Below are 24,607 nucleotides of genomic sequence, written 5' to 3'. Positions count from 1 at the left end.
AATAAGATTTGGCATGTTGCATATGCTCCAAAACTTAAATCTGTTATAAAACTTCTTGGAAAGAAGTATTTTTTCCTGAAGTGATAATTAATATTTAAAATAAGTTCTTTATCCATCTCTTAAAATCTAATAGCTCTAACTTTAACTAAGGCCGACTTTTTTTCTACCCAATTTCAAGATCCTCCTTTACCGTGCGTACAATTCTTTAATTTCATTTTCCAAACGATGGGAACTCGTTTCTGAGTTAATAAAAGCTTAAACCGCTATGCAAATTACCGTTTCCTATGAGTAATGGTCTAGGTTTATGGTCTAGGTTTAAATTTATTTAAAGTGCCATATAAAAGCTCAAATCCATCTGTCATCATTTAAAGAAAGCTTCTTGAAGATACACCAGAGAGAGTTGTGTGCCCAAAACTTTATCGCATAATTTCTAAAAAAAGATGTTATCCCAGTGAACGCCTTGCATGGCAGTGGCGTAAAACAATTCTGAAATAATAACTTTTGAAATGAATATAGCATTTTTACGAAATCTGTATCATCCTTTGCGAGTTATTTAGCCATAAAACCCAGGCATGCGGTTAATAGTACCCAAAAATCGAATTTGTTTTTCAGATGGATGTTTCCGAATCGATTGAGACAAATTTTTTCCTCAGAACTTCTAAGTAATTTTCGTTTCCTTCGTCACTGGGGGATACTTTGTAGTGAATGCCTATCATAAATCATATATACCTATCATAAATTATATCAGATATGTATCTGTAAACTACAGGCACCGTCGAGACTGTGTGTGACGTAATTGCCGCGCCGCTCGTCATCCGGGTATTCCTAAAAAGCACTCTCCTTAACTGTCTCGCGCACTGCCTCGGTGAAGCTCGTAGTAAAAATCGTTCAATTTTTTTAGTCAAATTGTAAATAAAATTATTTTTCTAAAACGTTGCAATAATTGGACTCACAACAAAATACACGTAACCCTAATTACGACGTTCCAAATGAAAAATAAAGAGAAATATGTACTAATGAATGGAAGAAAAAATCAGATCAATAAATAATGTCAACAGAAGTTATATTTAGAAGAAAAATAAAAAAAATGATACTATTAAATCATCTGTATGTTTTAAGCAAGCATAAAATAAGAATGTTATTAGACTTTTGCTTATCCGTTGAAAAGGATAGCATTCAGGGTAAAATCATTTACATCAATCATTCATTTCCGCTGTTCGTAGCGCGACTTTCCATTTTCTCTAGAATCAGCATTGCCTGTATTTTGAGAGGGAAGTTTTTTTAGCATCTAGGAGGTCATCATCGTCCACGTCACCTCCTTTTCAATGAAGCAAGATCACTTAATTTAGTAAAATTAACATCGCTAATCTAAATTTTGTTCTAATACAGAGGAAAATTCTAAACATTGTTAATTACAATTGGCAATTAAATATTTCAATAAAAATTTGTAAACCATTCTTTTTTTCTTTTTTTTAAGTTATTCAGCTCTCTCCTAATTGATATCCGACTGAAATCTATGCTAGTTTGAAATGCAAGTTGCAATGAGAGTTGTTTTCAGTTTCAAAACGCATCGTGAATATTATGCGTACGCCTGTATCGTTGTTTTTATTTGTTGAAAATAACGCAGTACGAGAATTAAATTGTGAAAAAAATTAGGGCCAAGTTTCTCAGTTTAAAACAAAAAAAGTAGTAGAAGAAGGTGGGGAAATTCCACACACCTCGAGGGAGAGTTGTAATAATAAAAATCTGATTTTTCCCCTAAACTAATTTTTAATATTCATAAAGTATAGTTGTGAAATAGAAAGTCAAGGTAATTCTTTTTTGTCCAACAAATTTACTACATAAAAAATTAATTTTTTAAAAAACTTCTTTTGCGCTGTATTAGAATCTATGTTAAGTAAAACTGCTTATGTAGCTTTGGACTGAAATTCTGTGAATTGGTAAGTACACTTTATCTTAGAAATTTTGCACAAATGGATATTAATTCGATTTCATCTAAATTAGCATGTTTTAATGAAATAATGAATAAATGATTAATTTTTTTTAATATTCGTAATTTTAAGGTAAAATTTATATAGCTCCCACACCGTAGCAATCTTTGAATTCCATCAGTACGTATTGAGTAAGTTAATTCATTAGCATATTATTCATTTTTAACTCTTATTTGCTCTTTCCTAGGATTACAAGGTATAGAACTGTTCCAATCCTGGTTCCAACCGTTGCTCCAATATTTTCTCAGGCATTTGCAGTGGTGTTATTTGGCATCATCTATATTGTAAATTCGTTTTAAAATTAATTTGCACTCTTCAAAAATTTCAAATAAAATAGCAGCGACTTCATTTTAGTTAAAAACATTGATGTAAACATACACACACACGCCATTTGAGTGTACATGTTAAAAAGTTTCTACACTAGTCTAAAGGGAGTAAAATAGGTGTTAAAAAATTATATTCTTTGACTTTTGTCACAACTTCTGAACAAATCAACGATCAATACCCCCCCCCCCCAATTAATTCTACTTTTATCAATATCTTTTTTTTTTGTATATTATAAAATTTAAATTGCACTTTTATCTAAACGTTATATTTTAATAAAAGTGCTATTTCTTTCGAGATATCTTAGGAATTTAAGAAACAAGCAGAAAAGTGATATAGAATAAAGCGTGGCTGCTCCAAGACACAGGAATCCATAAGTGACGAACTTATCACAGAGGGCATGCTGATGAGGCCAATCTGAATTGACCCTGTCATTGTCTACTCCCCACTCTCCAGATACGGAATGCTTGTATATGTTTTACCTTTCATGCTTCCTATATCAGGAAAGGACAAGGAAAAATGTTACCCCTTGTTTTCATGGAAAAATTCCATCCCGTGGAGAAGACAGAAATAATGATCGAGGCAGAAAACTGACGAATTTCAGAAAGTTGAAAGATACGCAATAGATCTTATGCGTCATGTAAGCGAGGTACTTTATCAATACAATGCTACGAATGAACTTGGAATGCGAAGGAGCCATCTATACTCTATATCTATATACTTATAATAAAGCTCAATGTGTGTGTGTGTGTGTGTGTGTGTGTGTGTGTGTGTGTGTGTGTTGGCGCTCTACAGGCCAGGTCATTTGACATACAGCTATCAAATTTGGTACATGTATACCTTAGAGGTCGGGAATGTGCACCTGGGGTCCCTTTTTTTGAAATTTTAATTAGAATTTTAATTATTAATTAAAAACTAACTTTCCCGCCAAAAGAATCTTCCATTTTCCCCACCGCCAACTTTTCCGCCAAAAAAATCTTCCATTATCCCCAGCGCCAAACGAGAAAGGCTTCCGTTGTTTTTTTCTCCCAACAGTAATGAGGCTAGGGTTAAAATTTTTCGGCGGATTATTTCAATCGGTTCTGCTTATTTTCTTAATGTTTGATGCATTTAAAATTAAACATTGTTAATGAATCAATCTTTCAGATTCATTCTGAAGTACTTTTGAATTAAAATAAAACAGAATAAAGGAAATTAAAAATTTCTAATCCGCATAGCGTTACCCCAACTGGCGTAGAAAAAATCACGTATTTGCGTTACGTAACCGGCGAAGAAAATTCACGCATGCGCATTCTGTTCTGATTGTTGCCATGACAACATGTATATGCTTATAGTTTTAAGTACAACGTTTTTTAAGTAGTTTTTTTAAAATCTGTTTTCAACCGTTTATTTTAATCGATTCGTTTTATTTTCTTAGTGTTTGATGCATTTAAATTTAAACATTGTTAATGAATCGATCTGCTCATAATGAATCTAAGAAAATTTTGTTGACCAACTCTTGAGATATTACATAAATTTAAAAAAATATTCTTTAGTGCCCATAAAGTTTAAACACTGAGTGACTCTATTTTCAGTAATCAGATTATAAAAAAATGCTTTGTTTCAGTAAAAAAATATTATTATATTAATTGAAGATAAATTCTTTCCACTTTAATTTAAAGCATAAATTCTACGGGTGCTAACAGAAAATGAGAGAGATACATATTACGTTATGACTGAAGGCCTTTATAATATTATGAATGAATTATATGATAATCAAAATTTGAAGTTTTAAAATATTTTGATGAAGAAGCTATTAAAGTAGAAATTGCATAAAATATTTAATTATTAAAATTTTAACGAACATTAAGATTGGCGAACCGGCTGGTCGCCAAAGGCGGCTAGTATATGAATATAAACGATTTATAAATGAGTGGTATTGATCTATGTTGAAATTTGAAAATTATTTTTCTCGTATAATAATATCAAAAATTATCGCTAGAAAAAACAAAATTCTTTGTTAAATTATAAACAAATAAAAAAAACTTAAAAATTGTTTAAGTATCTTTATTAGCACCAATAGAGAAACTTGGCGGCATTGTACATAAGTGCAACATGTTATAAATCATGCCGTAGGACGGATTAAAGACCGGCCTGGACAAAATCTTATTTTTTAAGCCCTCAAATTGTCATCAGTAGCATAACAAAGGTAAATAACACCCGGAGCATGCAGTTGATTTTTCATCTTATCACCATTTCAATATTTTAAAAGAAATTACATGAATGCATAAAGTTTTATATCCGCGACGCCGTCTTCTTCGAGCGGCGCCTGGGGCGTAAGCGCCTTTGATGAAAAGAAACAGTCTTAAGGTGGGTTCACACGTGACCAACTATTGCGCGCAATTGTTGTCTCTCTGCTGTTGTCCCTGTGTTCTCCTCGTGTAACAGTTGAGAAAACGTCGGTGGGACAATGGCAAATGGTTGTGCCGACGGGACAACCATTTGTCATTGTCTCATTGCGGTCAGGTGATTTTTCCTGAAGTAGGCGTGATCTTCCATTGTGCTCAATAGTTGGACTCGTGTGAACCCACCTTTATATTCTACTCTGTCAGAATACTGACCCGCTTGTTAAAAGATTTACACACATATCCGTTACGAATTGGTTAGGTTTCTTAGAGCGAATACCAGAAAGTGGGAGGAAAACAATTTAATTTTTTGAAAGTAAAGTAGAAAAATATTATTTCCTTGAACTTCAATATTTAAAACATATTTAGAATAATGCGCCGTCTTTAGATCTTTAAAACGGATGTAAACACTACCTAAAGCTTTATACGCAGACTTTGAACTTTAGTATCTTTTAAATCGACAGAAAGCAACATTGAAGTTTCGAAAAGAAAGTAAAATAAACAACTATAAAAATGCACATTCTTATCTCTCTCTCTAAAAAAAAATGAAATCTGCTTTTGTAAATTTCACATTATTATGTCAGAACATTATTTTTTTAGTCATTTTTTTATCTTAATTAAGTTATTAACCACTTGAAACAGGTTTGTAACAATTACCTGACTATCAGATTATGCATGCGTCAATATTTAGCAAAACGATGTTTTTTTTTTTTTTTTTTTCCCCATCTTAAAATCAGTCGAGCCCCAAAATGTTTTCTCAAGGCCAGTTTTTTTTAAATTTCTGTTTAAATTGATGTGGAATGATCACGAGACAATTGTATTGGGCAATTATTAATTTTTAGAAAAGCGATGTTTTATTTACTTACTAGCCGCCTTTGGCGACCAGCCGGTTCACCAATCTTAATGTTCGTTAAAATTTTAATAATTAAATATTTTATGCAATTCCAACTTTAATAGATTCTTCAGCAAAATATTTTAAAACTTCAAATTTTGATAGTCATATAATTCACTCATAATATTATAAAAGCCTTCATTCATAACGTGATATGTATCTCTCTAATTTTATGTTACTCCTCGTAGAATTTATGCTTTAAATTAAAGTGTAAATGATTAATCTGCAATTAATATAATAATATTTTTTACTGAAACAAAGCATTTTTTTTAATAATATGATTACTGATAATAGAGTCACTGAGCGTTTAAACTTTATGGGCACTAAAGAATATCTTTCTTAATTTATGTAATATCTCAAGAAAATTTTCTCAGATTCATCATGAACAGATCGATTCATTAACAATGTTTAATTTTAAATGCATTAAACACTAAGAAAATAAAATGAATCGTTTAAAATAATCGGTCTAAAACAGGTTAAAAAAAACTACTTAAAAAACGATGTACTTAAAACTATAAGCATATACAAAAAAATATATAACTAACATAAATACAATTTAATTACAAAAGCATGCGACTAACCTAAAAATAATTTAAATCATTGAAAACAGGTTAAAAAACGAAGTACTTAAAACTATAAGGATATACAAAAAATATAGAACTAACATAAATACAATTTACTTACAAAAGCATGCAACTAACCTAAAAATAATTTAAATCATCCATTGAAAGTGGTTGCCATGACAACAACCAGAACAATGCGCATGCGTGAATTTTTCTACGCCAGTTGGGGTAACGCTAGGCAGATTATACATTTTTAATTTCCTTTATTCTGTGTTATTTTAATTCAAAAGTACTTCAGAATGAATCTGAAACATGGATTAATTAACAATGTTTAATTTTAAATGCATAAAACATTAAGAAAATAAACAGAATCGCTTAAAACAATCCGCCGAAAAATATTAACCCTAGCCTCATTACTGTTGGGAGAAAAAAGAAACGGAAGCCTTACTCATTTGGCGGTGGGGGAAATGGAAGATTTTTTTGGCGGAAAGGTTGGCGGTGGGGAAAATGGAAGATTTTTTTGGCGGGAAAGTTAGTTTTTAATTAATAATTAAAATTCTAATTAAAATTTCAAAAAAAGGGACCCCAGGTGAACATTCCCGACCTCTAAAGTATACATGTACCAAATTTGATAGCTGTATGTCAAATGACCTGGCCTGTAGAGCGCCAACACACACACACACACACACACACACACACACACACACACACATACACACACACACACACACACACACACACATTGAGCTTTATTATAAGTATAGATTTATTTATTTTTTTCATCTCAAAAATCTTTTGAGCTCCAAAACTTTTTTTTTTTTTTTTTTTTTTTTTGCCAGTTAGAAAAATTGAAAATGAAAGTTAAAAAAAATCATTATTATTATACCTTTCGATACCTCTGATCGTTGTTTTATATTATTTCCGTTTTCTTCTTCGGGCGATAAATTCTTACTACCTCTGCTCTTTATTGGCAAGACAGGAGAATCGGGTTCATGGCGGATACATTTGTAACTTTTATAATTTTTCAGAAGTTGTAAAATTTTATGTATTATAATTTTTTTTTTTTTTTTTTTTTTTTTTGTAACTACATTAGTAACATGGCGCAAAGTTGTAACTTTTTGTTGGCAATAAGTCGCCAAATACGATACCTTCTTGATCATTTTTAATAACCTTAAAAGCGAAACATTGATGTTTCAAAAGCGATAAATCGCCAACTTTCTACCAGTGCATTTTGTGGCTGTAAAAACCACGAACCAAAGCAACATCACGCTCTCACATAATAAAAAAAAAGCATACTTTTGCAAAAGCTTTGTGAAATTTACATTGAATATTTCTGTACATAGTCACCTGTATATATTTTACTGTTACATGTATATATTCTGTATATATATTTTATTTTCTCGTATACGAAATATCGAGAAAATATTGTAATCATCAAAAAATTCGAACCCGTGATTTTGACGAATCTCCACGTTTTAATCTCCATGAGTTCGGGAAACATATTTTTGAAAAATTCCTGTTTGTCTGTGAAAAAGATAACTCGAAAACACTTTGAGCTAGACGGATGAAATTTCGTAAATGATCTTTTCAACAATTTGTAGATTTTCTATCAAATTTTGAGCAAAATCAATATTGAGTAAGTTTGTCTTTCCGGTTTGTTCGAATATAAATTAATACGGCAACTACAAAACGATGAGCGTTAGATAGATGAAATGCGGAACAAAGATTTATTATCCATAGCATGGATACTTAGTAAATTTTGAGTCAAATCTAACAGGGGGGGGGGGTGAATATCTGTTGGTCTGTACTTCCAGAAGCATGTAAACGCGATGACTCAAAATACAATGACTTAAATAATATATCAAATTTAAAATTTGATTTTGTGTAATTGTAGTTTTGTGTCAAATTTTAATTTCAATTAGTTGTGACAAAATGTGTCTGGAACATAAATTCACCTTTATAAAGAAATGTAACAGAAAGTTTACGGGAGGCCGCCCCCGCTGATTAAACCATAATCTTAATGAAAAAAAAATTGAATTTAGATAACATGAACAAAGCAAGGAATTGCGAAAAAAATTGTTAAGGAAATAATTTTTAAGAACCGCAAACAAAACTATCATGATTATAAATTAACTATAATAAAATACATGAAAGAAAAATGTAATGGGAACTACTTAAGACAGTATTATAAAAAGTGTGAGCAAAGCAAATTTTTATCAAGTTCGAATCTCAGTACCAAATATAATTTTCCCAAACCTTCGGTTTTTTTAAACTCCCACTTATTATGATGAATTAAAAAAAATATGGTTTCTTTTTTCCTTTTCTTTCTTTTTTTTTTTTTTTTTTTTTTTGTCATGCGAATTCATGATGTTTGTTTGGGTGTGGAGAATGCGTAGGCAGAAAATGGGCGATTTATCGCTTCCGAGACATCCATTTTTCACTTTAGGGTTGCTACAAAGTGCTAAAGAAGTTTGTCACATTTGGCGAGAAAAAGTTACACCTTGGCACGAATGTCCACCCTGTACCCGATTCTCCTGTCTGACCAATAAAGGGCAGAGTCATAAGAAGTTATCGCTGGAAGAAGTACTGAGAAGAAAACGGGAATGAACGTTAAACAAATATGTGTGATGTGAGAAAATGATGTTTTTTTGTTGGATTGATACCACGTGATTTAAAAAAATACTATCTCACATGATTGATAACTTGATACATACTATCTCACATAATTGATAACTTGATACATACTATCTCACATGATTGATAACTTGATACATACTATCTCACGTGATTGATAACTTGATACATACTATCTCACGTGATTGATAACTTGATACATACTATCTCACATGATAACTTGAAATTTGTGCTAGCATATTTCAGTTTTTCATTTTTATTTATTTATTTATTTGCAAATAGTTAATAAATCACTTCTCTACTCTAAGGAAATGCATTCAATACCATTTAAACGCTTATAAACCTATGAATTTCTAAATGTTTTAACATGGTGGTATCTGGATGTGTATGGGGGGGAAAAAAACTTATTATTGAAAATAATCGCTTGTCAACAATCAAGACAACAACAACAAAAAAAAAAAAAAAAATGAACAAATCGTTTTCTTTTGAAGAAGAAACACGATTTAAAACTTGGTCACTTTTCTATTTGAAGAATGAGTGTTATTATTATTATTTTTTTTTTTACATTAGTATAATTATTCTGATATAAATACAATTTACTACAATTCAATACTCTTTTTTTTATTTGGAATGCCAGAAAGAGACAGAATGAAAAGCATGAAAGTTATACTTTAACTCATTTTGTTTATCAACTATTTTAAACACTTACCTAAACCATAGTTTTTTTGCATTTTGTAATTAATTTTTCGCTTACTTCCTAACTTACTACATTATTCAGATTTTGTATAATATTTTCAGAACTTAATTATTAATTAATCCTTTATTAAATTAAGTTTCGATTCCTTACCAGTGGCGACATCTGCTACTGATTACGAAAAACAATAGATTCCGGTACCGAAAATTTAGAAAATTTTTAATTCTTTTTAGCACCTTGACTGTTTCTATAAAACTTTTTATTTATTATCAGTCAAAAATATTTCTTCTCAAGTTCTCCAGTAAGCTAAAATGAAGTTTAAATTTCCGAAAAAGAGCTAATTAATTATTCGTGAACCTATAATTCAAAGAAAAAGAAGTTTTAAAAATATGGCAATAAAACGAATCATCATCAGAAACAAAATTAAAAGCATTAAGAAAATTTATAAAAGGTATGTCTAAAACCACAGTAAAGAAAAATAATCTACTGCTCTTAAGTGTAGATTTGGACATCTTGTAGTCTTAGGGAATTGCATAATGAGGTTCCTTTTATAATAAATTGGATTATTTAATTTCACATTTCAATACATTTTTACCTTAACCAATTATGAATGATTTATTTTAGACTAATTTCTTTATATTTTAGATTCATGTGAAAATGTATTCGTTATTATTTATTATAACTCATAAATGCACACCATCACATTTATACATAAAATTATTTAAGAGACTTTTTTTTTTAAATACTGTAATAACAAAGTGCATGTAATGAGATAGAACTTGATCATTCAAATTTGACAATAATATTTAATAAATAATTGCAACTAATGTTTTATATTTCATGCTGTTTGTATTTTTTTTTTAAATTTATCTATAAGACAACATCGATTTTAATTAAATTGCCCATGGCCTCTCCCCTCAGCCCAACGCCCAAGATAACATCCTAGACTGCCTAGTCGAAACTCCGCACAATTGATTGCAATTGTTAATGCGTTGACTTGACCAGTTTTTAGTAAGTTATTGATTTCGAATGAATTGATAATTTTCATTTTAAAAGAAATGTAAAAAGCACCCTCGATTATTTATTCTGCTTTTTAATAAGCTTCATTTGGCGATGAACAAAATCTATAATAGTGAAAAAAAAATTATTTCAAAAAAAATTACATACCGAATCGCTGCTAGTAGCATCTTGACAGTTAGACTAGGTTTAAAAAGCTGGAAAAATCAATCACTCGTTCGGATATGACCTATCCACCAGAAGCACAAGACCACCAAAATGTTGCAAAGATTAAAACTTCAAAGGGAATCTTAGAGCTGAGTGATTACTTTTCCTCTCTGCAACGGAGTATTTATTCGGAAATATATTTTCCAATTAGCTGGTTCCTCCTTTTTACCTTCAACTTGTCAGAAAATTAATGACCCTGAATTAAGTAATTGCTCCCAGTAGTGACTGTTGGAATTGATTGTTGACAGTTTTACGTGAAATGGCAGTTTTTGCAGAGTCATTTAACACAGATAAAAAGTCATCCTATTCACAGCCTGGGAATTCATCATTATCAGTTGGAGATATCATTACATTTATTTATTTATTTATTGCATGATTTGGAAATGGATCTAACCTTGAAATACTAGCCCGTGCTTGTTCGATAAGAAATAGTTCGATTTGCCTTTTTTTTTTTTTAAATTTTAATAATTTTTTTAAAAACGTGTCCTCTATTTGATCTTATCAAGTAAAAGCCTTATCACAATTTTGCATAAGTATTATAACAATACTTTTTTTTTTACTTTCTTTATACGCAGTATAGAAAAAGTACTATAATCGTCATTAAAATTGAACACGAGATTTTGACGCACTTCCCCGTTTTAGACCTCTCTGAGTTCGAAAAACTCATTTTTGGAAAATGTACTTCTCCCTGTCTGTGAACCCGATAACTAAAAATAACTTAAAGCTGGACAGATAAAATTTGATATATGTTCTTTATATCACATTTGTAGATGTCTTTAAAATTTTGAGTAAACTCCGTTCAGAGGAAATCGGTCTGTCCGGCTGTTCGAAAATAAGTTAGCACGATAATTACAAAACGCATTTTATATGGATAAAATTCGACATATAGATTCAACTTCTATAGTGTAGATATTTATCGAATTTTGAGCCAAATCCCACGAGGAGTTGACCGTCTGTCGGTCGATAATTTCAGAAATATGTAAACTTTATATCTCAAAAACGCATTGACTTAAGTGTATCAAATTTAGCATGCGATTTTCTGACTACAAGTGTAGTTTTGTATCAAATTTTTGTTTCGATAGGATAGAAAGAATGTGTCTAAAATACAAATTCCATTAAGCGCATGATAGGAATTAATCGCCAAAAACCTCGCCAAAAATGCCATGCTATTCACGCCAAAAGTTAATTTTTTTTCTTAACTATTGTACACCAATGCCAACTTAATCTTAGAAACAATGCAATCCAAATTTTGAAAAACGACTCTTTTCGGGAATTTGAAATATCTTTTTTAAAATTAATAACATTTACTATTTCTATAAACTTCAACCTCCAGCGCATGCGTCCCCATTCTCAACTATCTGGTACTTACACAATGCAGCGCTTTTATGTTTCTGGTTTAAAATTCAGTATGCCTTTTCAGTTTCTTCCTGTCTATCAATGCACTCAAAATTTTGGTGTAAAAACTTGGTAGCAAAAATCATGCAGCAAATTCTATTTATCAGTCTAAAATATGTGAATGTAGATGAAGATGCGATGTCATGAATTGAAGAAGTAGAAGATGACATTATTGAATTTGATAAATGGATTACAACAAAGGAAATATGAAATTAATGAAGGAATAAGAAACGCTTCTGGGTAAAATGGTTTATAGAAGCCTTAAAAAATTATTGGACATTTTTAAAATTCTTGGAACACTCACACGTCAGAAATTGCTGCAATACTAAGTAAAGAATAGCATTATCCATTAGATAGTAATGGATATATAAATTGACTTCGAATCCTAGACCAGTTCGAAAAATCAGTTTATACAGATTAAAAACAATCATGTAACTATCAGATTACGCATGCGTCACTATTTACAAAACGATGATCCCCCCCTCCCATCTCAAAACCGTTCGAGCTCTAAAAACTTTTTTTGCCAGGTAGAAAGATTGAAAATTAAGCTCTCGATATCTCACCTTGCTGTTTCGCGTTAATTCCCAATTTCTTCTCTGTGCTTCTTCGGGTGATAATTTCTTATGAACCTGCCGTATATTAGCCAGACAGGAGAATCGGGTACATAGCGGACATTCGCGCCAAGTTGTAACTTTGTATTGGCGATCAATCACCAAATGTAACAACCTTCATTATCATTTTCTAACAACCCTAAAAGCGAAACATTGATGCTTTAAAAGTGATAAATCGAAAGTTTTCTGGCCGTGCATTTTGAGGCTTCAAAAACCCCAAACCAAAACAACATCATGCTCTCGCATGACTTAAAAAAATCTGTTTAAAAAGGGGCAAATAGTATCGCACTTTCGAACAAGAAAATATGAATATATACAGGTCTTTGAATGAAGATGATGGCTTTAGTATGGTCATAATATGCGAGTTTTGATGGAAGAATTGGAAATTACAATGAATAGCGACTTTATTGATTTGTGAAAACAAAGCTTAATGTGTGCGTATATTGACCCATTTTTTTCGAGAAAATTTGGTCCAACCGATCATTTCGTTTCTGTTTGTGGAGAATGTGGAGGCAGAAAGATTCATTGAGATGTTGCGATATCACACTTTCAGTTGAGTTATGAGTACTGTTCTTGCTCCTGCACTGCACGCGAATCTATAAACATGAAAAACTCAGAACTTCAGAATTTCTGAAGTTCTGAATATATGGAAAGTTTTGATTCAAAGAAAGCAATGATTATACGGAAATTATCTAGACATTTTCAGATTATAAAAAGTTTGGCTGCAACATCAGCATAAAGGTACAGTTTCTGCATAGCATCTAATAAGTACCCGGAAAATCATTGTGTCTTCAATGATGAACTAGGATAAAGATTCTACGAATATTTAAAAGGCATTTAAGGATGGTACAACATAACTATGGAGAGTTGTTGACTGACCTTCGATTTCACATTGAACACATATTTGTTAAAAGTGAAAAAAGTATAAAACAAAAAAATGGAACTTAGCGAAAAAAAAAAAAAACTATAAAAAAATACTGCTGCAAATTTGCACATAAAGCTGCAAATAAATACTATACCCCCCCCCCCCGCACTGACTATAAGGGCTGCACTATTTTTTAACTACATATTTCTCATTATTGATGTCTTCAATCGTATGCCAGAAAGTAAAAAATGTAGCCAGATTTAGCAAATATTGATTCGTACTCTTTTAATTTATTAGAATTGGCTCGTCAGAATCTCATGCAGTTGTTATGTAGCAACGTCAACTCGTTAAAGCCAACTTATATCAGAGTAATTGGATGAACGCATGCTGCTTAATTATTGCTGGAGCATTCGATGGAATCACCTACTGAATCAATTCTCTAGGAAATGCAACATGTGCACATTTTTATCTAACTACTGAGATTTATAGATAGTTTTATGGAGAGCAGCAATAAACTTTGTAGAAAATAATTACAAAAAAAAACTGTATTTAGCAAATTATTTCTTACTAATTTTAGCACTTATTTTTTACTAACTTTCGAGATATAAATCCAAATATGACCTCATTTTTTTGCCATATCACATGAAATATGTTACGACATATTTCCTGTAAACTGTATGCATAAAAAGAAAAATAAATCATCATATCTGATTAGAAAAAAGACTATGTTCTCGCGTATAATGAGTGAGCAATGTGCATGACATACGATTCATATACCCAATTTCAATAAAAGCAGTTCTAAATAAAATAAAAAAGAAAAAGAAGCAACCATGCTTTTTTTAAACATTTTTTTTATTAAAATAACGAAAATGTTCATTTTATTATGCAGTGTCTGTAAAGTTGCATTTTCACGAAGGAGTCCATAGCGACTTCTGCAAGTGCAGACAAGTGGGAGGGGATCATTTTCAGTGCACTGGCTTCATTTTGACTTTTGATTAAACAAAAAAAGTGTAACTAAATTATAAATTAAATAATAAAATAGTTTAATCGTTTTAACATAAAATTTTATTTACCTTAAAATATCTTTCATTATGTAATATTTATTTTCAAGTTTTCGAATCATGAAAATTGTTTCTTTGTAGTAAATATCAGTGGTACTGCAGTAAATATCAGTGATACTGTAGTAAATATCAGTGTACCTTTAATAAATATCAGTGGTACTAAGTCTCTGAAAAAGCTTTTTTTTTTCCCACAGACAGGAGTTGATACTCTTTGTTAAGACAGTATTCACACCAGGCCAACTATGGCGGTGCAAAGATGACCACGCCTAACTCAGGTAGATGAGGTGACGCCAATGGGACAGTTGCAAATAATTATCTCATCGGGACAACTATATGCTACTGTTCCGATCATGTCTCAACTATTCGCATTTTGAAATATCGGGACAACACAGAAAGACAGCTATTTCGCGCAATAACTGGCCTCCTGAGAATTTTTACTGCGCGTGTGCTGCAGCAGTACTGCTTTAAAAGATAATAGGTAGAAAACTTCCTTCTGTTGGGAAGAAAATTATTCCGTTTTTTTTTTTTTTTTTTTTTTTGTTTTTTTTTCCCTCTCCTTGTTTTCTTTCTACTTTTTTGCAAATGAAGTAGAAAGTATTGTAATCGTCAAATAAATAAATTCGGACTCGAAATTTTATGGCATCCCTAAGTTTTAATCATCATGAGTTCGAAAAACATTTTTTGAAAATGTCTGTCAGTCTGTGACAAAAATAACTCAAAAAGGCTTTGAGCTAGACGAATGGATTTTTGTTTATGGTTTTACATCCATTTTGAAGATTTTCATCCAATTGTGTGCAACATCTGCTCAAAGGAATTCTGTCTGTCCGATTGTTCACATAAAAGGTGATGCGATCATTATAAAACAAAGAGCAAAATGGATAAAATTCGATTCATGAATTTATATTTGTATTGTAGAAATTTTTCAAATTTTGAGCCAAATCCAACATATATTTGGTCCCTTTCTCGATAACTCAAAAATGCAGTGATTTAAATATATCAAATTTGGTATGCTGTTTTGTGACAGAATTGTATATCTGTGTCACATTTTGGTTTCAAACGGTTGGGAAAAAACGCGTCTAAAACAAATTCGCCTGGAATATACGAGAATGCTTGGGGAAGACCCCTCCCATTGGTTACTAAAAGAAAAAGTGCATTAAATAGTTGGATTTAAATATCTCATATGCAAAATCAAACAAATTATTTTTTATTCAATATTATTCTGAAAAAATTTCACTCCATAATTTATATAATCATTTTTATTTCTGCCATTTATTTAATATTATTCTGAAGTTCCGCAGTCTCAATGAACGAGCGCCCTTGAAAGGAGGAAATGGATTGTCCAACAGATGTAACTGGCATGCAACTTTTTGCGAGATCCCCAGGGAGTTCAGAAAGAAAAAAACCGAGGAGACTTTATTGTATTGAAGGACAAACCACCCAAAAAAAGGAACTGAAGCATAAACGATAAAGCTTTCCCCTCCCCCTTCATAAAGAGGGCGTGAGCCATTACATAAGATGACAGCAGAGATAGGACTGATGTTAACATTGATATTTCCTTTACTTCTCTTTGTAGATTTATCTCTGAATAATTTTCATTCGCTTACGAAATTACAATTTTTAGGTCAGCAGGGAAAAATTCATACAGAATGGAAGCATGATTAGTTTTGCTTAATACAATTTTCTTGCACTAGTCATTCTACTAATGGGGGGGGGGGGAGCCGGAGTTATTTCCCCAAAACTTGTCATGCCAAAAAAAGGTACTCCATGGCATTGTTTTATAACAGCTACGAAATATTAACTTTTGACCTGAATTTGGCATTTTTACTAAATCTATCGTGTCATCTTTGGCGAGTTTTTTTGACCACAAATACTGGGCATGTCGTGAATAGTATCCAAAAATCAAATTTGTGTTTCTGATGCGTTTGTTCTAACTGATTGAAACAAAAAATTTTCCGCAGAATTATCCTAGTAGTTACAAAATTACATACGGAATCTGATATATTTAAGTCGATGCGTTTTGGAATTGCCGCGTTTACTTGTTTTTGAACATATAGACAGATAATCAACCTCCATTGCTTTTGACTCAAAATTTGACAGGTGTCTACAATACAGATGTTAAATCTGTATACTGAATTCTATCTCTATCTAATTCTTTATATTTTTCTTATTACTGTGTTAACTTATATTCGAACAGCTGGACAGATGTACTTCCTTTGAACATATTTTGATAAAAAAAAAAATTGATAGAAATATGCAAATTTGGTGTAAAGACCATATACTAAATTTCACCCGTCTAGCTCAGAGAATTTTTGAGTTATCTTTGCCACAAACAGACAGACGGATATTTTCCAAAAATATGTTTTTCGAACACGGGGTGTTCGGAAATGGAGATTTTTCAAAATCTTGAGTTCGATTTTTTTTTTTTTTGACGATTACTATACTTTCTCTATACTACGTATACTAGAAAGTAAAAAGCAGTGGCAATGGTTTCGAAATTTTCTCGCATATTCTTTAATAAAGGTGTTATTCCCCATACACCCACAAAACATTGTGGAACTTGAATAAGGCAGGGAACGCTTTGTATGGTATTGGTGTACGATAGTTACGAAATTTTAATCCTTAATGTGAAACTGGCTTTTTTACTGCATCTATCATTTCATCCTTAGCGATTAATCCCCGGATTGTGGTTAATAGTATCTGAAAATCGACTTTGTGTTTTTGACGGGTGAGTCTCCCACCATTTGTTTGAAACCAAAATTTGAGACATAACTACAATTACTGTCACAAAATCATACCAAATTTGATACATTTAAGTCATTACACTTTTCAGTTATCACGTTTACATGCTTCAGAAAATACAGACCTGTAGTAGGATTTGGCTCAAAAGTTGATAGGTGTCTACACTGCAGATTTTAAATCTGTGTACGAATTTCATCCATCTAGCTTTCTCCAATTTGTAGTTATCGTGTTAATTTATATTAGAACAACAGGATAGCCAGACTTCCTCTGAATGGATTTTGAACAAAATTTGAAAAATCTAAAAATTTGGTGTAAGGACACTATATCAAATTTCATCCGCCCAGCACAAAACGTGTTTTTGTAGCAGACAGACATTTTCCAAAAATATATTTTTTCAGAATCAGGCAGATCTGTGAAGCTTCATGAAAAAATTCAAACTCGAGAGATTTGAGGATTACAATACTTCCTGATACTTCGAATACGGGAAAGTAAAAAAATCCGTCATTGGTAACATTTTTTTTTTTTTTTTTGAAGGTTAAAAGAGTTGAATCACATGATTTTACACTCGCGTGATGTATTTGTGTGTGTCATCTAATATGGGCTACATTTTCTGTATTATTATGTGCTGTAGTATCAGTTCCTTATTTTTTTAAAAATCATACTTAGTTTATTTCACAATTCTGTGCTAAGTACTTAATATATTACACCCATTTTAATTGCATTCATCATAGGATGTTTAAAATATTTCAAAGCACATTTTGGAATTCTCAATTGCGGATGTTATTTTTAAAAAATCTGAGCTAAAATTGTCTCTTGTTTAAATCTAAGGCATGAGCAGCACCCCAATTCCCTCCTTCCCCCAAAAAATGCCAACAAAAATTGAGATATAATTAAATGAGTAAATTAAAATATATATACCAGTGATCCAATCCATTTTTACATCAAATTTCACGAATATTATGAAATAAGTTGATCAACAAGTTTGTGTTCTTGAAAAGAGTTAAAAAAAAAAAAAAAGCGACTTGAATTTAGCTCTATAAATCACCCAAATCATGGTTACAGCTAGCCAAATGTTTCGTAATGTTTCTGTTATCCAATTAAACTGCGACATATTTCCGGCGCTGTTCGTGCTTACCGAATGCAAAACAGTCACAAGACGAGCCTAACAATTAATATTCGGAAAAAGCGCGACCTCTCAAATTATGAGGATTCCAAGCGAGCGCGTCGCTGCGAAGTAAGCGAAGCGAACAGGGCAATAAATATTGGCAGATTACGCATGCGCAGAAAGTGGTGAGTCTTTTTTGCTCGAAACCCAATTAAGATTCATTTTGTTAGTCTACTACATTTATTTTGAAAGCATGGTTTTTATTAAATCGCGAGATAGTATTGGTACATAAATACCAATATTATTTCCACTATATTACTAATTATGTACTTTCATTTGCTGTATCTTTTCCTTGCTGAAGTTTTGGAAAGTACTTGATTCTATTAACACAGTAACAGAATACGCAAATTAACATTTTTCTTTCCGAATTCCGTTTTTTTTTTTTTTAATCATTAAATGCATATCAGCTCCATTTAGAAAGATAAATTTTAATCTACATGGAATACAGCGTTTAACGCTATTTTCCTCGGAATGAAATCGATTGCTAATTATATCGTAATCGGATATTTAAAAAATCCGTTCATTCGATATTCAAGTTTTTGAAACATATTTTATCAAGTGTCAAATTTTATTAGTATAATTGAACTGTAAACTTTATTTCATTTGTCAGCTTAATATAAATTCTTTATGATAATTTTTTTTTTTTTAAGTTTGCTTCTCAAAAAAAAAAAAAAATGTTTCAACACAAATAGAATGAAGCATTCTCTGAATTAAAATGAATGCAAGGGCAACATGCATTCATTTTTGATCAAGTGCAGCTGCTGCAATTTCAACTGGACAAGACAGTGACGGAAACTTCCATTTGAATTTGGTTCGATTAGGTTAGGTTAACGTTCCATTTTAAAGCAACACTAGGGCTATTTAGGAACGAATCTCGTCATTTTGAACCATGGTTAAATGACGAGGACGACATCTGAGATGGCATTTTCTCTCCAAACTTCTACACCAAGCCAGGTGGGGGGGGGACGTTTCACCCCGATGGACTCAACGTACACCAGACTCGCTTACACAACGTTTCTTCGGTAGAATCGGGTCTCTAACCTGAAACCCTCCGGTTCTGTAGCCGTGACCTTACCACCAGGTCACCGTGGCCCCCTGATGAGAGCAAACTTTACAGATGAATCATCCGCAGGGAACTATGGCGGGAATCTGATTTAGTTTCAAGGACAAATTTTTTTTCGTGGAAAATTCAGTTAAAACTGGTTAAAATTTATGCTTCAGTTTTGGGATTTAATTATTTATAATTACATCCTGTTGCGAAGCACTTGAGAGGGGGGGGGGTATTTTGTGACGGACCTCGTAATTTTGGTTCTCAGTCAGGTGACGAGAGCAGCATCTGAGCCAACAACCCCTGCCCTACTAGCGGTATATAAACATATGCCACTACCTGCATTTATTTGTTCTGTTTGTAAGAGAAAGAGCAAGCAACATATTCTTTTATGTTTAACTGTTTTCAATTTCTTATATTCAATTACTTAAGAGTTTTTAATACCAGCAATTATAATTAATAAGAATGTAATTTTTTTAATGTTTTGAGTTAAGACAATTTTAGATTCGTCATTTGACGCATAGTAATGCAATAACATCAAGCTTATCAAGCAAAATAAAATGTCATTCAATGAACCCAAGCTAAAAAAAAAAAAAAAAAATCAGTAAAAAGAGCCAGATATGCTATCTGAACTGATTTAAAAATTTAAAAGTGCTAATATATACTATAAAGTAATATCAAATAGTAAAAGAAATTGTAATAATTTTAAAAGGCAGTTTAATCCCTGCACATGTATATTAAATCTTTAGCTTTTAGGTATCTAAAGTAGGAATGGAAATGTCTGTAGAAAGCAACAATAACTTCGGTAGAATATATACGATTAAACAGTGAAATCGGTTAAAATTTTGAATAAAAAAATTGGGATTGATGAAAATTATGTTTAAATTAACTTTGATAAAATAGATAATAAAATTGATGCCATTTTAAAGTTTTTAATTTTTTAGATGACGCAGACATATTTATTGAGCGTTGATTTGTTCAGAAGTTATGATAAAAAAAAAAATAAACGTATTTTTTTTATCATGTATCTCCCTTATAAAATTTTTAGCAGTCATAAAAACTTTTTAACAGTTCATTTAATTCTTCTATTTACTAAATAACATGTGTATCAAATTTTGTTAAATCTGTCAAAGATTGTGGAATTGTGTAAAGTTAAATAAGCAGACTAACTTCTCATTTTATATACATAGATTGCAGCATAATTATTATAATATGCCTAACGTATGCAACATTTATGTACGTCCAAAGAATTGCATATGCAACTATCGATAAATATTATATCATTAATTGTATTTTTTATGAATACATATACGTAAATGAAGAAACTGATATCTATGAGCTCGTCACACTTGCCCGTTAGTTTAGTTTAGTTATATTAGCATCCTGTTTTAAAGTACCACTAAGGCTATTTTGGGGTGGACCTCGTTATTTTAAACCGCGGTCAGATGACGAGGACGACAGCTGAGCTGGCACCCCTCTCCAAACTTCCACATCACACGAGCGGGAGGACGTTTGGCCCGACGGATTTAACTTGCACCAGACCCGCTTGCACGACCGTTCTTCGGTGATGATCCGAAGCCGAGACCTTACCGCCAGGTCAACGCGGCCCATAAAATACTTGCATCTGCCACTGTGGGGACGTGATGCATTTCGTCACACAATCCCAGCTTTAAAAAAAAGACAGCTTTTAAATCCCGAAATTTATGATAAAATAATATTAAATGAAACTCTTCATCGAATTTAGAAGTAATGGCATTTGTAGAAGTTTTAAACTAAAACCAGAATAACGTACACATCCAGTGAATAACAGAAAATTTTCTAAATAATATCTAGCGATATCCGTTATTGAATAAAAATTTTTCTTGAATAATTCAAGTTCAATTCACTTCGAAAAAGATCAATTAATGATTTTTCACGGTTGCAAATATATGCAACTAAAGAAAAATTGAAACATTTAGAACCTATTTGAGAAAAATTGTACAGAAATAAAATTGACATCACTAAAAAGGCAATTTTTTAAGGTTTTAAAGTGGTATAAAAATGGTTTTGGGACTAAAAAAAAAGTTGGTAATTTGAATTGAGAAAAAAATTCTAAAATGTCGGTTTTGGATTAAAAAATTCTAAAATTTCGAAAGCCGTTTTTAATGGACATCTATTTAATAAAAAATTACTGACCAAATTTAGTAGCTTAAAGACAACAATCTATTTTTTAGAGTATTTTGAAAGGTTCTTCCAGCTCGCATATTGCTTAAACTTGATATGCCAGACTATAAATATATTATTAAAACTGGATAATGAATGTAATCAAAAATATATTTGGAGACATGAGTTTGTCTATGCAATATTATGAAATGAATATTTTAATATTTGATTATGAAACTTGAAAGAAATAATCGTTATTGCTATTTTTATATTTCCAAAATTTATGTATATAACCCAATTTAGGGTAAGGAGTCCCAATTTTAATTCCTGTAATCACAAACTACTCCCCGCGCAATCGCAGTTGTTCATCTTTCACTGACCCGTTCCATAAGACCGAAAGAGGGGAAAAGTTGAGAGGTGACGTCATTGCGCCGCTTCCAAGGTAACGCAGCAGCTGCAATGGCGCTTCCTTATCTGCACGTGATCGACTGCACTGCGTACCGCCGGCACGGAGCGCCGATTCCGAACGCGAGGGGGAAAATTATCCCGAATTCTGAAAAGGCGCGTTTTGCGAAGTCACAACTACCTCGAAGACAGATGTGACCGCACTGCAGATGGCGAGCGAGAGACGTTTTTTGATTTTGAAAACTGCGGAATCGGCTCCCCGTTAAATTTATTTGCAAGGGCTGCTCACTGCATTACGATAGTCCCCGTACTTTTGCAGAGGTAGTTAGCAGGAATGAGGCATAGGTGCAGAACAGCCCCGGCGAACTTTTACGCAAATTTATGAGCAAAAAACTTATTGAAATCGCTTTCATGAGTTCTCAGGCCCGTAATAATAAGATTAAAGTAAGATATTTTTTTAGGTCAATTATTTATGCGCTCATAAATATTTTTTTTTACTATTAGAGCATTTGGATTACAACTATTTATACATTTTTTTTTTACTTGTGAAATTAATTTTTAGTAAAATAATAATCCCTTAGAGGGAAAAATTGCAATTCAGCAATTTTCCCATCTGCATATTATATATATTTTTACGTAAAAAGTCGCTTTTAGTAATTTAAAAAACGTTATAAATTAATTGTCTGGTTATTCAACGAATAGACACCTGCTATGCTTTTTCATACTTGATCCTACAACTTTTTAAAAGTTTATGCTTCAAATACAAGAGCAAAACAACTTTATTTTAAATCTCAAAATCCAATATGTACGAAATATATTTTTTTTTTTTTTTTTTCTGATACAAGAAGCAGGCAATTAGTTCTTTAAAGGAAGGCTCTATTCTTTGTTATAATTATTAAAGAAAGAAGTGAGATTTAGATTTCTTTTTACTTTCTTGTATACGAAATAGAGAAAGTATTCCAATTGTTAGCAAAATTCGAACAGGAGATTTTGACGAATCTCCACATTTTAGACCGAAAAACATATTTTCGGCATTATGTTTGTCTATGGACACAGTAATTCAAAAACACTTTCAGCTAGTGCAGTTGAAATTTGGCGATTGTCTTGACGCCACATTTGTAAATATCTATCAAATTTTCAGCAAAATCTATTTAGAGGAAGTCTGTCTATCTGGCTATTCGAATTTATGTTAACAAGATAACTACAAAACGAAAAGAACAAGGATAAAATTCGGTCCACGAATTTAACTCTTTGCACTCGGATGATCCCTCTCTCGCATCATTCAAGACGATGCATCATTTCGACGTTTTATTTATTTATTTACTTACTTTTCATTTTTGAAAAATACCTAAAGAATGGTAAGAAGATGTAGATTAATTTTTCGGTTGAAATTCAAATTAAAACTATAATAAGTATTTTTATCTCATAGCCATAAGCGTCCTTGTGTTAGCTGAATAATTTTGCATCGAATTATTTCTTAGAGTGCAAAGGGTTATATTGTAGACACCTATTAAATTTCGAACCAAATTGAACGTCTGTCGGTCTGTATTTTCAGAATCGTGTAAATGCTGTAACTCAAAAACACAATGAAATTATATCAAATTTGGTATGCAATTTTTTGACCGCAATTATAGTTTTGAGTCAAATTTTGGTATGAATATTAAAATACAAATTCTCCTTTATTAGAGAATATGCAAAAAAAGTTTGAGGCGACCACTCCCACTTGTTTAAATCCATGAACAAAGAGCCGCCCACTCCGAATAGGAAGGCAGAAGGTAAGAAATGAAAGGGCATGAGAATGTATTTAAAGCTTATATAATTTCAAAAAGTAAATATTGTAAAGCATGTATGTTGAAGAATACGGGAAAGCTGTGCACAACTCAGAACTGAAACTTGAATTCACGTGGTTAGAAAATAATTTTTAAGAACGCTTGATTGAAAATATTGTATACACGTGTCGAATTATTTAACTAAACGTAACAGAACCAGAAATACAGTTGAATTTGTATTTCTGTTTCCTTAATAATTAGTATTTTTAATTCTTTTTGTCAAAATACACGCAGAAACGGAGTTGTAAAAAAATTTATATTATATATATATATATATATACTTCAGTGCTAGCAAACCTGTCACTGAATAATAAAATCAATTCCATAGTAAATTCCATTTCGGCTTTTGGATTCAAAATTTTGCATTTCAAGAGATTAATCGAGTTCTTGGATTTATCCATCGCACATAGATGTGTATCTCTTTCAATATTTTTGTTTAATTATCACTCCATTTTGCCAGTAATTTATTTTGGAAAAGGTAATTTTGATATGTGGTCAGAAAACGAGGATCAACGGGGACCTTTTTAAGATTTAGATTTTCAAAGATTTTAGATCCGCAACAGCTAGAAAACATTTGATTCTTCACGTCTCATTGAACGCGCCTAAAAGTTCCAAAAATTTGATACGATTAGGAGGGGGAG

General features: G+C 31.7%; 1 protein-coding gene across 3 annotated transcripts in view; it reads right to left on the bottom strand.

The window, feature by feature from the left end:
* LOC129985265 (spermine synthase-like) overlaps positions 1 to 24,607 on the bottom strand; it is an 87,415-nt gene that overhangs the window by 29,496 nt on the left and 33,312 nt on the right. The window contains exon 1 of one of the 3 annotated variants that reach the window (XM_056095230.1): positions 10,650 to 10,912. The exons of the other annotated variants lie outside the window; for them this stretch is intronic. Coding sequence (XP_055951205.1) covers positions 10,650 to 10,669 — 20 coding nt within the window. The 5' untranslated portion in view covers positions 10,670 to 10,912. Of the gene's footprint in view, positions 1 to 10,649; positions 10,913 to 24,607 lie in introns of those variants that run through there. 3 annotated transcript variants of the gene reach the window in all.

The sequence above is a fragment of the Argiope bruennichi genome, chromosome 9, assembly GCF_947563725.1.
Source record: "Argiope bruennichi chromosome 9, qqArgBrue1.1, whole genome shotgun sequence".
Classification (NCBI taxonomy): domain Eukaryota; kingdom Metazoa; phylum Arthropoda; class Arachnida; order Araneae; family Araneidae; genus Argiope; species Argiope bruennichi.
This window is presented reverse-complemented; position numbering and strand designations above follow the sequence as displayed.